The following is a 14,242-nucleotide window of genomic DNA, read 5'->3' as shown; positions in this document are numbered from 1 at the left end:
TTACATTAGCCAAGGTAGAAATGAAGGACAGAATCCTAGAAGCAGCAAGAGATAAGGGGACAGTCACCTACAAAGGAGTTCCCATCAGACTGTCAGCTGATTTCACAAAAGAGACCTTGAAGGCAAGAAGGGGCTGGAAAGAAATATTCCAAGTCATGAAAGGCAAGGACCTACACTCAAGATTGCTCTTTCCAGTGAAGCTTTCATTTAGAATGGAGGGCGGATAAAGTGCTTCTCAGATAAGGTCAAGTTAAAGGAGTTCATCATCACCAAGCCCTTATTTTATGAAATGTTAAAGGGACTTATCTAAGAAAAAGAAGATAAAAAACACATATAGTAAAATGACAGCAAACTTACAATTATTAACAACCACACCTAAAACAAAAACAAAAAGTAACTAAGCAAACAACTAGAATAGGAACAGAACCACAGAAATGGAGATCACATGGGGGGTTAGCAACAGGGGAGTGGGAGGAGGAGAGAGGGGGAAAAGGTACAGAGAATAAGTAGAATAGATGGTAGGTAGAAAATAGACAGGGGGAGGGCAAGAATAGTATGGGAAATGTAGAAGCTAAAGAACTTATAAGTATGACACATGGACATGAACTAAAGGGGGGAATGTGGGTGGGAGGGGGTGTACAGGGTGGAGGAGAATGAAGGAGGGAAATGGGACAACTGTAATAGCATAATCAATAAAATATATTAAAATATTTGGAAAAATGGTAAATAAATAAATAAAGTATAAATTTTAAAAATGGTTACAACATTGTCACCTCAAATATAGTTTGAGTTTCTTGACTTTTCATGGTTCCTTAGTATTTAGCAATTTTTATAAAGTAGATATCAGATTTAGAAGCAGTTCGACAAACTTTTTTAATTAGAAGATTTGTTATTAAGGTCTTTCTATTGATTTTAACTTTCAACTAAGTTCAGTTGATTTTAATTAGATATTCTACATTAAGAGATGAGTAGAATTATTTGAGTTTAGCAATAACACTGTATATAAGGCATGGTATTGACCAAAGTTATTTTTTATGAAACTAGTACCTAAAATACTGGTTATTAGGATTCGTACTTCCTATTCTAAAATCCAAGACAATCTGGTTTGCACTTTAGCAGACACTGTTTCAGGAAACAAAAACTAGAATGCTCTATCTGTGGCCTCTTTTGCTCAAATAGACAGGCTACTTAGAAAGCAGGAATAACAGCATTGTAGTATCTTGATTTTAAGCTACTTTGAATCCTTATTAAAAGACCTTATTTTGATTCACAGAATGAAGCTAAGAAGTACATGTTAAATTTGATGGGTATGGAAAATAATCATCTTTTATTAACTAATTCCTCCCCCAACTGTTTTTAAAAATCCTGATATCATTATAAATCATAAGTAAATAAAGATTTATATAATCATCCAAAGTCTGGTTGACTACTGCACTTTAGCTTGGAGCAAATAAAGCTTTAAAAGAAGGACTGCAGCGAAGAATGTATGACAGGCGTCAGAGACAGAGAGCAGTTCGTGGTAGCAGCAGTGCTAGTGAGAGGTGATGGGTGGCGTGGTTTAGCCAGTGCTAGAGCTGATAGTGATGGAGGGAGGGCATCTGAAAGGGTCAAACTTGGTGTCTGGTCCACAGTGGGCTCAATCAGCATCTGCAAAGTTTAACTGAAGTCAACTTTGCACTAGTCAGTATATTCCACAACCAAATGAAACTTCAGTCAGAGAGATGATGGGTGTTTTCTAAGTTAGTGTGTGGGATATGTTTAAGCTTCACCTTCGGGAGCTGCATAGGTAAGCAGAGGATTCCTGTGTTTGGTGATGTGCTTGAGAGGGGGAGATGCCTCTTTCTGGCTTTCAGGTGAGTATAATAGATGTATATCAGGGGTTTTAGTGTAAGATTAATAGGATACAATAATGATTTTTTAAAGAAATCATAATCATTGCTGCATTTAGCTGGATATTTATGTGTACTTCTTTCTGAAAATGAATTGGAACAATCAGAAATTGTCTATATTGTGACCCTGGTTATTAAAAGCACAATTAATCAACTGTTCTAGAATACTATAAAATGGTAACCAAATACCATGAAAGGGAGGTGATGATAGTTTCTGAATGGAGATGTTTTCTTATTCATTCTGCACACTAAGAAAATGAGATTAGCTAGTTGGTCAAAATCCAGAGGTCGATATTTTGTTTTTCTTTCCTGCTCCTTCACAGATGCTCATGGGCCCAGTGAGTGGCTGGCAGTCTTTCTCCGCTGTCAGGTACTGAGATAAAGCCTAGGAACTGTGCTATTCTCCACTGTGTTATTACCTTTCATTTTATAGCATTAAATTATTGTGGTTTTCAATATTTTATGAGGGTTATTAGAAACTTGGGAAAAGTTTAAGTTCATGAACCAGCATGTACTAAACGTACATCCCTAAACCACAAGGAGGATAAAGGCTTCTTAAAGGGATAAAGCCAGACAAGTAAAGGACTATCTGCCACTGCATAAATGACAGCTCATTTAAGTCAGGCAAAGCGATCAGACCTGTGATCCATATATAACTGCCTGTAAGAGGAGAAGAGGCCTTTGAGGGTATTGGAACTAATAATGATGAAAATAGCCAAATGCTTCAGCTCTATCATCCAAGAGCTGAAAGCCTATCATCCAAGAAGTCACCACAGTTAAGTCTAAATAAAGAGGGTGGATAATGTCTGCGTTGTATTCTCCCAGGGAGACAGGAGGCTGGTGCAGGGACTGGAAGAACATCTGCCCCTCTTCTTACTGCGAAGTCAAGGGTCTGGAGCAAAGAATGTGTGCACAGTCAATGAAAGGCCAAGGAGAAGACCATGCAACAGCGATGCATTGATTCTAACTGCTTGTTACGAATCCTTCAGCTGTGAAAACTGGAAAGGAAGGACTGGTGGCTGGATGCACAGAGAAATAACTTCTTTTGGAATGATGGTGTGATGGGGATAACAGGAAGCAAGGCCCTCAGATCTGTACTCTTGAAATTGCAGGTACTTTTTACTTGTCACTCTCCTCCTTTTGTCTGGGAGCTAAGAAGGGGTGAGAGAAGGGAGAGCATCTTTGCTCAATTAGATATTGCTTCAAGAAGCCCTCAAAATGTACTGGCTGACTAAATGAATGAAATAATGTGTGAATGAACACATGAAGGAAGAAAGGAGTGACTAAGGTAAGATAACTTAAATTTAGATAAGAAAAACTTGAATTAAGTTGTAATCAGATCAGAGCCTTCTAGAAGGTTCTGTATGAAATATAGGCAGAACTAAAATTATAAAACTGTAGGCTGGGAATGGGTTGCTGATCCCATCAACTGAGAGACACTCTGAGTATAGAAACACATTTATAGTGTCTTTCCTGTCAGGAATATCCGATGCCAAAACAACAGAAATCAGGGGCTGAGATCTATTAAATTTCCATATAGTAAATAACATACAATTTTTTAACATTGCAGAGACTTCTACATTTATGCCACTTACATAAGCTCTGCCCACACATTCCTCTGTTAAAAAGAAGTCACCAAGTTCCTTAACTTTATTTTTAGAAGATGAGTTCTTTGCTTCTTTCTGAGTGATCTAACTTAGTTTCTTTTAGTCTGACAAAAGTTAAAATCAATAGCTTGCTTAAAGCTGCGCTATAATGGTCCTGAGTTTAACACAGCACAGCAGGAAATTTCGACCTCAATGAATGACATTTACTAAGCCAAAAGTTGAAATGTGCTCATAGGTATAGAACCCGCTGCTTTAAATTTGGTGAGGCCCCAGCAGCCCATTGAGTTTGTCTGCAGAGTGCTCTTCCTGCTGAACAGTGGTTCCATGATCTGTGACAATGGATCACGATCACTGAACAATGCTCCAGGATCTGTGACAGCGGGACCTTCCCCTCTTCTCATCTAGAGGGTGACATGTGGGCAGCCACTTCCCTGGCTTTGTAGACCCAATTTCTGTGCTCTCCCAGGGCATATTTCAGCTCTTTTTGGATCTTGGATTATGTTTAATTTTTCCCACCCCTATTTTATTTTTCAACATTGAGATAGAAAAACATCCTTACCCTCTCAAAATATGGGGGCAAGGTTCCTTTATTAAGCTCATCCAAGGACAATTCCTGTCCATGAAATAGTTTATTAGTAAGACTAGATCTTTGCTTATAGATTTCTTACTATGGTTTCCATTGAAACGCCCTTAAAACAAACAGGCTGCTCATTGATTATTCTAAATAATTGATGGAGGGTGTGGATTCTGGTTCTAAAAAGGGGCTCCTTCTGGGAATGCATCTGAAGAGTCCTATGATTTTAATGATAGGGTCTTCTAAATTGTCCATGGGCCTTGTCCCAAGGGCTGATTTCTTGACAGATATTTTCTAAGGCAGTTAGACATGACCAAAGAGGCAGTTAAAGCCAAAAGAAAGTAATATTCATTCTCTTTCATAGAAATGCCACCTCCTACCCCCTGGCTTTGGTCAAATCACACTTCTTTTTCTTCAACTTCCCCAGCTGGCATGTGCCTCAGTCAGCAGGCCAAATGGGAATGGAATATTCCCAGCTGCTTTGGGTCTGCTTTACTTTCTGTACGCGTATTGAGTTGGTTACAGTTCATGGATGCATTGTGTGTGTGTGTTATAAAAGAAAAAAACATGCAGGAATAAAAGGTAGTCAACCTTAGTTTACAATATACTTGATCTTAATTGGTGCCCTGGTGCTCCCAGCCTTCTCTTGAGCAGAGCAGAGTAACCTGGAGTGGTTATGCAGGCCTGGCTTAAACTGGATCTGGATGTTCTCTGCAAGGTCTACATTTGTCATGACAGTCAGCCCTGTCTCAGTCAAGGGAAGGGCAATGTTTTCCTTCCCACTTCTCCCCATTCATCTATCAGTTCTGTCTGCATGAGAAGGAAAAGGCTGGAACGAAGAGAGGAAACAGAGGAAGAGATAGGAAACACACAGAGAAACAAGCGGAGAGGGTGGGGAGCTATTCTGCTGTTAGATTTCTGTGATAATCAGAACTCTACAACAAAGCTCTCACTCATTTCTGCAGCAATCACTGGCCTAGGGAATTGTTCTGTTCACTTTTTTCCTTTGGCAACCTCCCCTTTTCCGCCCCAGCTTCTCACAGTTTGGGCATTTGAGTGAAGTTGTGCCTGAAAGTAGAAGGATGGTTCTGCCTTCTTCTAAATAGATTCCGGGTGCCCATTGTTCCCCCTCGCTTGGCTTCCTGAGGCAGGAGCCCCTCTGTACTCTGAAGGAGGGGATGTGGGTTAGTCCTGTGCCAGGGTAATAATTATATCAGTCACCCCCCTCACTCACATTGGACCTTGTAGCGGTAAAAATGCACCTAAAATGTCTCTTTTTTCAATTCCTCTATGAATCATACCAGTGCCTGCTCTGACATTCAGTGACAAGTTAGGGAAAACATAAATCTTGGAATATGGCTAGTGAATTTCAGGGTCCTCATGGTAGAATTTACTCAAATTAAGGATTACATGTGTAAAACCCAACTTGCTGAAGAGGAGAGTCAATATATACAAAGCAAATGTAAGGCTGATGATAGCAGAGTGCAGTCATTGAATGCTTTCTCTATGGCCGACACTGTGCTAGGAGTTTCCCAAATCCATAGCCTCTGTTAGTCCACACAAGACCTGTAAACCAGTTATCACTATTAATCTGACTTACAAAATGAAGAAACACAATACAGACAAGTTATGGAAAATTACCAGAATGACTTAATGGCCTTTGAATTTTGTTTGAATTAAGGAACAGAAAAAGTCTAGGCCCAAATTGTTTAAAATTATATTGTAATTTAGTGAATTTAAGTAATAATCCCTAAATATGATTCTTAAAGGTAGATATTTTTTAAGACATGACAAACTAGGCAGTTAAAGGCAAAAGAAAGTATTATTCATTCTTTCTCTTAGAAGTGTCAAACAGTAAATTCTGGTTGTATTTTCTTTTATTCAAAAGTCATTTCCTCTAATTTTCCCTCAAAAATGTCACTGAAGAAGTCCAGTCACTCCAACGCATAGTCAAAACCCACCACTTGCAAGCATTACATTTAAATTTGGTGAGTTACTTGATCCTCTTCCTGGTCCTAAAAAATCTCAGAAATGGAAACCAATGAAACCACATGCACAAAAATTGCATAAATAGGGAATTCTGATCTCAGATAATCACAATGCAGTCCTAACCCTGTGAAGAAAAAACAAATGTTTGCTTATTCTTTTTCCCCCTGCAAATCTCATGGAGCAGACTGCAATAGTGTCTGCAAGATGGTTAACTGCCGAGTCTTTGATTTAATGAAAACTTAGAGAAAGCAATTCAATTCACTGCAGGGACTGCTTTGTTCTTCCATTATAATTCTTTTTTAATGCAAAAGATGATTGTAAGGATAAACTCTATTCCTCTGAATTTTTACACTAATTATATACAAAGCACTACTTTGGCAGAAGGGGACTTATCTCTTTCAGGAATATAGTCATCATCTTGTAGCACCCTTCACCGTCCCACATGAATGCCGGAGTGTGCTCGTAATGAGTACTGCTCCATGCCAGCTCTCAGCATGGACAGATGAATGCTTAAAGATTTCCAGAATTAACAGCCAACATGGACTCCAGATAAAACAGGGAGACAAAACCTCTGTCGGAGCTTATGTGCTATTTGGAATGAAAGAAACAGAAGGCATCCATTAATTAATATGACATGGGGAATGAGGGATGTATAAACTGAATGTGTGTGCTCATGTAAGTTTACACGAGGATTCATTAAGAGAAGGTGATGTCGCATAATCATATCATTTTCTTTTGATCTAAAAACCACTTACTGCAAGTTCTGGGTAAGATATCACTCTATTTGTGATTCATCCACTTTAGCACAAACAGGACTATGTTATCATATACTAAAAGTTTGATTAAGACTGTGGGAGACTTGACTTAGTGCAGATTTACCCTGTAAGCACTGCACATGTAGGGATGGCATGGACTTTTGTATCATTTAGTGGATTATGAGCTTAATCAATAATAGTTTCTGGTTGGTACAATTTGCACCCCCAGCTACAGTATATGAGAGTTCTGGTAGCTTCATATACTGGTAGGCAGTTTGGTTAGAACGCTATTGTAATTTTCTTTGGTGGTTTTCTTTGCCAATTTTTGAGCATGGTTTGTGTATAGGCTCATACCTGCTGCACTCCCTTTTCTTTCCCTTTCCTGGGCAATGTAGGCACAATTCCCATGGAGTGTCTACCAAGGGTGCATCTCAGAAATCCTGAGGCACAAGCTATCTATACTATGGGGGCTGAACTCTGCAATCGTACTTAAGAAGTAAATATAAGTACAACCTGACAAGGAACAGGAGTGAAGTAATTTCCCATAAAGGAGACTTTTTAAGAGGCTCCAGTGCATGTTTCCTCACCAGACTTAGGTAAGTGACAGTAATATTCCCACCCCCACGAGTCTCAAGAGAGTTATAATTCACCATTTACATCTGCCAAATGTTTCCTGTTCTGCCAACCCATTAGCAGTCCCTTCTCCTCAGTGAGTTAGTCAAGGTTATCCAGAGAATTGGGAACTGAAGCTGTGTGTGAGCAGAACTCAGGCTTCTGCTCAGAAAATCCTGGATCTTGCTTTAAGTCTTTTCACTACTCTGGCCTGTGTTTCTGACTTTCTATGGTAACGGGCAAAGAAAATTCCACAAATGGAAAGGGACCAAGAATCACAGAGGCAGAGGATGATAAACAGAGCTGGGGAGGTGAGGTCTTCAGGGCAATCTAGAGTCAACACACTATGAAACGCCAGATACTGTCTACGGCCATACCACCCTGAACACGCCCCATCTCGTCTGAGATGCCAGATACTTAAGTTCCAAGACTTTGTGTGGCTCTCTGAGACTTTTGTATTATTTTGTATGAAATCCTACATTTCTTCTAATTACATAGATATTTTTAATCTTGCAACATTGGTAATTGAGAATTTAGCCTATATAATCACATGTAAAAAGTGTAGTGGGCCTGCTGAGAACAAATGTGAAGCCTGTCTTGCATTGGAAGAGACAACAATTACCTTCTGGTGGATGCTTCCCCAGACTCCACAAAAAGAAAGGATACTTTTTCTGACAAAAACTTTGAGAAAAATATCCATTTAAAATGCTGAGGGCTATGGAACTGGACCGTCGGACCATGAGTTGCAGCCATCTGTTGTGTGTAGACAAGGCTGTTATTTTTATATTTTTCTCTCATTCCTCCTGCCCTACTTGAGTGCTCTGAATGGGAAAAAGAAGCCTGAGTGAGCGAGGGGGGAGACCATGATGCCTGAAATACCTGAGCTCGTTACTTCAGCCTCCCTACTTAGGACTGAAGTTTGAACCAGACCTCTAGGATCTCTGTCTTCTGGAATTTAATGTCCAAAATGAGACTCTTTATCATGAAGAAGAAAGCATGCATTTGCTTTTCAGTATTCTCTCTTTAGAAAAAAACAGAAGGGGTTACACAGGCTGATATTTTTATGAGTACTTCATCAGTATTATTAGACACTTGTTTCATTTTCACACTCAAGAAATACATAAAATGATTCAATAAATATCTCAATGTCTTTGTTTCAAAAATTTCCTGGAAAGCAACATACATGCAATACTCATGGAGTTGCTTTTAGCTGGAAGCTTGTTTTTTGTTTGAAATTGGAAGAACTTATAAAAATATATTTCAGTGAAATAGCGAAGCTTGCAGAAACAGCAGTCAGCAGGAATATACCTAATAACGATCAAGGGTGGCAACAGTTTATTTTATTTCCAGGGTCTGGACGTAAAAAGAAGCAGAAATTTCTCATTCTATCATGTTTTCATCACTGACATCCATTTTTTCACGACCATGATTTGAGGAAAAAACAAGGAATGAAAGTTCTTTTGTTTGTTCCCTTTCCCCTTGGCGTCCTGCTTTTGCCCCATGATCCTCACCTCCCCCATCACTAAGTATATTGTTGATGGAAAAATAGAAAGGAATTAGACAAGAACTGAGCAAAGCTGGCAGAAGAAGAAAAAGAGGAGGAAATTATTGCCTAAATCTTTGTGGTTCATATACATGCATAAGTTAAACATTGCCAAAAGAGGAACCATGGGTATTTATTATTTAAGAACTGCTGAAAGTAGTTCCGAGAATCAGCAGGATTCTTGTAATAGCTGATAAAAGAAGCTGTAGGGCAAAGGATTTTATGACATTTTTTTCCTTAATAAGAAATATATCTTATTTTCACCCTTGTTTGTAAAAGCCTGTCATAGCTCTTGCTTCTACAACACAAATGCAGGAAAAAGCTGGGCTTCAGCGGGACCTGGTTGGCCCCAGCTTCTTCTTCTCTCCTCTTGTTTATGGTCTTTGCATTTGTGCTTCTCTGTGTCCTGATTCTAGCTAGAAGAATTAGATGAAATTTTAAGAAAAAAGTAGATATGAAAAAGAGTTTTTTGAGAATTTCCTTGGCAAATCTGTAAGTTTTTGGAAGTCTCACTATACTTTCTTAGTTATATTCCTATGAGATAACAGAAAATTATATATGAATATAGATATAAATGTCTCTCTCTTTCTCTCTCTATCCTCTACCTATGTTTCTGCCCCAGTTCCAAGCACCAAATTCCTAAAGCTCTTATAATTCCCTATGAGATGAGAGCAGTTGGAACATCTGATTCAAGGTTCCTAAGTCCCTTGGAATTTCCAGGGTACTGGGAGTGTCTTCTAATGAGGTGAGGACTCTCAGTGGTCTCCCGGATGGGGGACTGGTCACCAGAAAGTGCAAGCCATGATTAGAAGTTGGGAATTTCCAATCCCATTTCCCCATTCCCCAGAGAGGGGAGAAAGCCTGGAAATGGGGTTAATGAGGGATCGTGCCTACGTAATGAAGCCTCTGTAAAGATCCCGGAAGCACAGGGTTCAGAGAGCTTTGGGGTTGGTGAACACGTGGAGGCACCGGGAGAGTGGTGCACCCAGAGAGGGCGTGGAAGCTCCACACCCCTTCCCACATGCCTTGCCCTACTCATCTTCTCCATATCTATATTCACAGAGCTATGTCCTTCTTTATCATGTCTTTTATAACAAACTGGTCCACAGTTTACTATTCCTCTGGAGAGGCTCTAGAAAATTAACCAAGCTTGAGGAGGAGGCCGCAGGGACCTCAGATTTACATATAGCCCACTGGCCAGAAGAAACTGGCATTTGAAGTGAGGGGGGCAGTCTTGTGGGACTGAGCATTAAACCTGCGGGATATGACACTGTCTCCATGAAGACAGTGTCAGAATTGAGCTAAATTGTGGGGCACCCAGCTAATGTGGCAGGGTTGCATGCCATGGGAAAAACTTCCACACGTCTGGTGTCAGAACTGTCGTAAGGGTGGCCGTAGAGTGACAGCAGAGGAAAGACACACGACAGGAGGGCTGAGCTTTTCTTTACAATTCCTGAGGCCCTACTCTGTGCATACAGCATGAGTTTGGACTGCAGGCTTTTTTGCAATGAATATGTTTTAATTGCACAAATAACTTCTCAAAATCAGTTACAATGAACCTATGGAAGTAACAGCTATCTAAATTTTACCTAAATTTTTAAAGTTGTTACAATGTCAGTAGAACTACTTTTTTGAATTTTATTTTTTCCTGCCAAGTTTATTACCGAAGCTCTTTGTTATGAACATGAATTGTTTTTGAATTTTAGAACCATCTGGAATAAAAATTTAGCTTCAGTTAAGGAAGGAACTGGACTTAAAATTTATTCAATAAGATATAATTTTTTAAGGAGAATGGTACTCAAACATTTGCAGGAATCAATAAATAATCAGGGACAAATTCAAAACTCCAGTTTGAACTGGAGTTGTACTGGAACTGCTACTGGAATGTGTTGCTTCAGAGTCTTTGATCATTGGTCCAGTGAAAATTTGATAAAAAGAACACAGTTTGACTTCTGAGGTCAAATATTCACGAGGCTTTTATAATCACATCACACTTTACTTTCTTGAAGGGCTTCTTGTGTTTATTGCATTGTGTTCAACAGGCAATAATCATACCTTTTAAGAAACTGTATGATTAAAATAATAAAAAGAGATTTGTTTAAACATGTATTCCCCAGTCGAAATTCTTGCCATTATGTGTCCTAAGGTGACATTAAGTTAATATGGTGGCCAGCAGGGCAGGGAAGGCTGTCCTGGGACAGTGGGGAGATGGGTGGCTCCCTCAGCCCTAATCTGCCGCCCTCTGTGGAGCCTGGTTGGGAAGCAACTGGAAAGGAAGGGGAGTTGTCGCTGTGCGAGCACCTCCCTTAAACACCCCAGACTTTCCACATTCTTCTCTGCTCTGCTGCCAGTTCCCTCCCAAGTCTTGAGGTGCATGAGCAAAGAAATTAGTATGTTTCTACAATAAAACCTAGTACTGAATCAGCACACACAAAATTAATGCAATTTCTATGTTGATTTCCAGATGCTGGCTTAATGCTAGCCTATTAAAATTTCTAAAGATGAACATTAAAACAAACAAACATTATGAGTAAACACCCAAATAAAGACATGTCAGCAAATTTAGTGATAATCTGAGGCAATGGAAAAAGTCTCCAGATAGGGCATCTCAGAAATTGATTTTCTCCATCACTGACTGGGACAGACAGAGTTTCCTCAGGCTGTCTTCCGTCTTCTTTCCAAAGAGCCTCCAGATTCCTTGCTGCCTCCTTCCAGTTGTGCTTCACCCTAACCCTACCCCAAACCCTTCCCACCACCCACCCAAATCTTTGACCACATCCCCCTGACTTCCCCACTGTGCCTCCCTGGACCTGGCACCCAGGGCTGGTTTCTTAATTAAAGTTTTGAAATTCAAGGAAAACACCCTCCTTTTGTTCAGAAGTATCTTTTTCCTCCTGTTGCCTCCCCTGGGCCTCTCATGGTAGGGGGTCGGGAAGGCAGAGCCCTGGCCTAGCACGGGGCCACCGTATTTCCTAGTTCTGTAGCCTGCAGCCCGCTCCTGTTGCTGGAGGAGCCTTGGTTTTCTCACTTATAAGATTTTAGATAATAACACTTATTTTCTTTGATCGAAGGAATAAAAGAGGGAATTCACATACATCGTTCCTGGTATATTATCAGGCTCAATAGAAGGTATTATTATTAACTTTGGGTCTTTTGCTACATTACACTCTCTAAGCTTTCCTATTTCTAACTGTGACTGTGAAATTATTCTGTTTCTTAGAATAGCTTGATTTTATTTTTGTCCTGATGCAGGTTTTTGTTAAATTTCAGGACTCCTGGAAAGTAAGATGGACAAGAACTCAAAGACTAGTTACAATTCGCCATCTCATAGTCTGGAAAGTTTGGTTCTAGACACTACAGAGAAGATGAATGTACCACTTTCATGTGAATTTTTGTTTTTGTGGTAATATTAAAGTATTAAAATTGTCTTAAGTTTAATCTTATTGTTCTTATTTATATTCCTTGTACTGGGCTAATTAAAATAAACACTAATAACATATTTTTTAGAGGTGAATGAAATTAGCTTCTTCAATACTTGACGCAACCCAAAAGTTGAACTTGAATTCAGTTCCAACTTGCTCATTTCTATTCTCCCTCTAAGACAAAGTCTTGTGTGTCCAAATCATTATAATTGAGCAATATTATTCTGGATGGCAATCCAAATAAGGAAATATAAAAACTAAACACTAATGTACAGTTCTTATGGAAGTGTCAAAAAAGTGTGACTATTTGGATTGATGTACACAACTATTCATATACCTCTATTTATTATTAAGTATGTAATTGTCTTCAAACTTATCATAATTTTTCACTGTATATTTTATAGTCAATAGACTACTGGAGGAAAATTCTTGGATATTTCTGGGTCATAGATAAAATCATATATACCAGATCCAGTGCTATCATCACAAGGCTCTGAGGTATACCTCCAGATATATACCCTAAGGGTTTAAACTACAATCACCCCTTAAACTGTTTTTATTGCATTGACTCTTAGAGGCCTTGCTTTATTGCTTTAGCTATTTTAATTTTAGACAGAACATCTTACCTGGCCTTTTGTGGTAGTTTTCTTTTCTTTCTTTCCCCTTTTGCTATTATTAGAGCTATTTGTGTTTACTATTTTTACCTTTCCCGGAACACTTTCTCAAAGAACATATATTTGTCTGTAATTCTCTTGAATTTCTCATGGGTAGCATTGTTTAGGGCAGCTGTATAGGGCCTATTCCAGGTTCCAGAGAAGCTCTATTTAGATTCACAAAGGGTACAAGGGATTTTATGAGAAATTCAAATGTTGAGCAATTGGACATTTCTGCCTATACATGCATTTCCCTTCCCACTGAATCCACACAATTTATGCATCTTTGTGATTTATTCATTCATTTTATTTACTGTATGACTGTAAAATAGAAAAATGAGATTTGTGGCTTTGAATTATCATATGATGCTGTAAGTGAAGAAGTTACTTGGTCATAGCTCATTGTTATTTTAGATATTGGTACAAGAGAAACCAAGCTAGATTCCCGGTGTATTTGCATGCTTACCTTGTCTGACAGCTAGTGTGGTAGTATAGACCAGGAAGAGAAGGATGTAATTGAGGAAACTCTGGAAGACAGGTGTATTGGCGTGGAAATCCTCTGACAAGTACTTGCTGGTCAAGCCAATTCCACAAATAAGTAGGGATAACACCTGGCCTAGAGCCACGGAGATTAACATCTCCCTGAAAAATAAAGAGAAACATAGCAAACATCAGCAGGAAATCCATTAAAACAACATTTAAAATTTATTGAGCATTTGTGCTAGTCACTGGGCTAAGTGCAATAAATAGTATTTCTTTTAATCGGCCAAAGCAGTGCTATGAGGAAGGTACAATTGTTACTGAGGTTTTGCAGGGGAAAATCTAAAGCTTAGAGAAAGGGGTTGAGGGATTTTCTCCCCTTTGCATAACTAAGAAGTGGCAAAACTGGGATTTGAGACTAAACTCTCCAAGTGACCCTGGCTTCTAGCCACCGCACTCTGAGCCTGTGGGAAGATAACACCGTCCTGATGCCCGCCATATCATTAAGTAAGTCTTCAGAAACCTGAGGGAGAACCACTGACCAAGAAGGATCATATTCCAACCTTATCTTCAGGCTCTTATACTAATTACAGAGACTTTTTTTATAGCTAGAAACCCTGGATCCAGGGACACTTAAATGAAGGGGCTGTACAAACCCCTGAACATCCAGAAGGACCATCTCCCACCCATTCCCAGATGTGGGATCTCAGTTTGCTCT

The 14,242-nt window shown here is 39.3% G+C and overlaps 1 protein-coding gene across 1 annotated transcript in view; it reads right to left on the bottom strand.

The window, feature by feature from the left end:
• SLC35F1 (solute carrier family 35 member F1) overlaps positions 1-14,242 on the bottom strand; it is a 360,365-nt gene that overhangs the window by 124,786 nt on the left and 221,337 nt on the right. The window contains exon 2 of the mRNA XM_028510989.2: positions 13,511-13,686. Coding sequence (XP_028366790.1) covers positions 13,511-13,686 — 176 coding nt within the window. The remainder of the gene's footprint in view (positions 1-13,510; positions 13,687-14,242) is intronic.

Source organism: Phyllostomus discolor, chromosome 4 (assembly GCF_004126475.2).
Source record: "Phyllostomus discolor isolate MPI-MPIP mPhyDis1 chromosome 4, mPhyDis1.pri.v3, whole genome shotgun sequence".
NCBI lineage: Eukaryota > Metazoa > Chordata > Mammalia > Chiroptera > Phyllostomidae > Phyllostomus > Phyllostomus discolor.
This window is presented reverse-complemented; position numbering and strand designations above follow the sequence as displayed.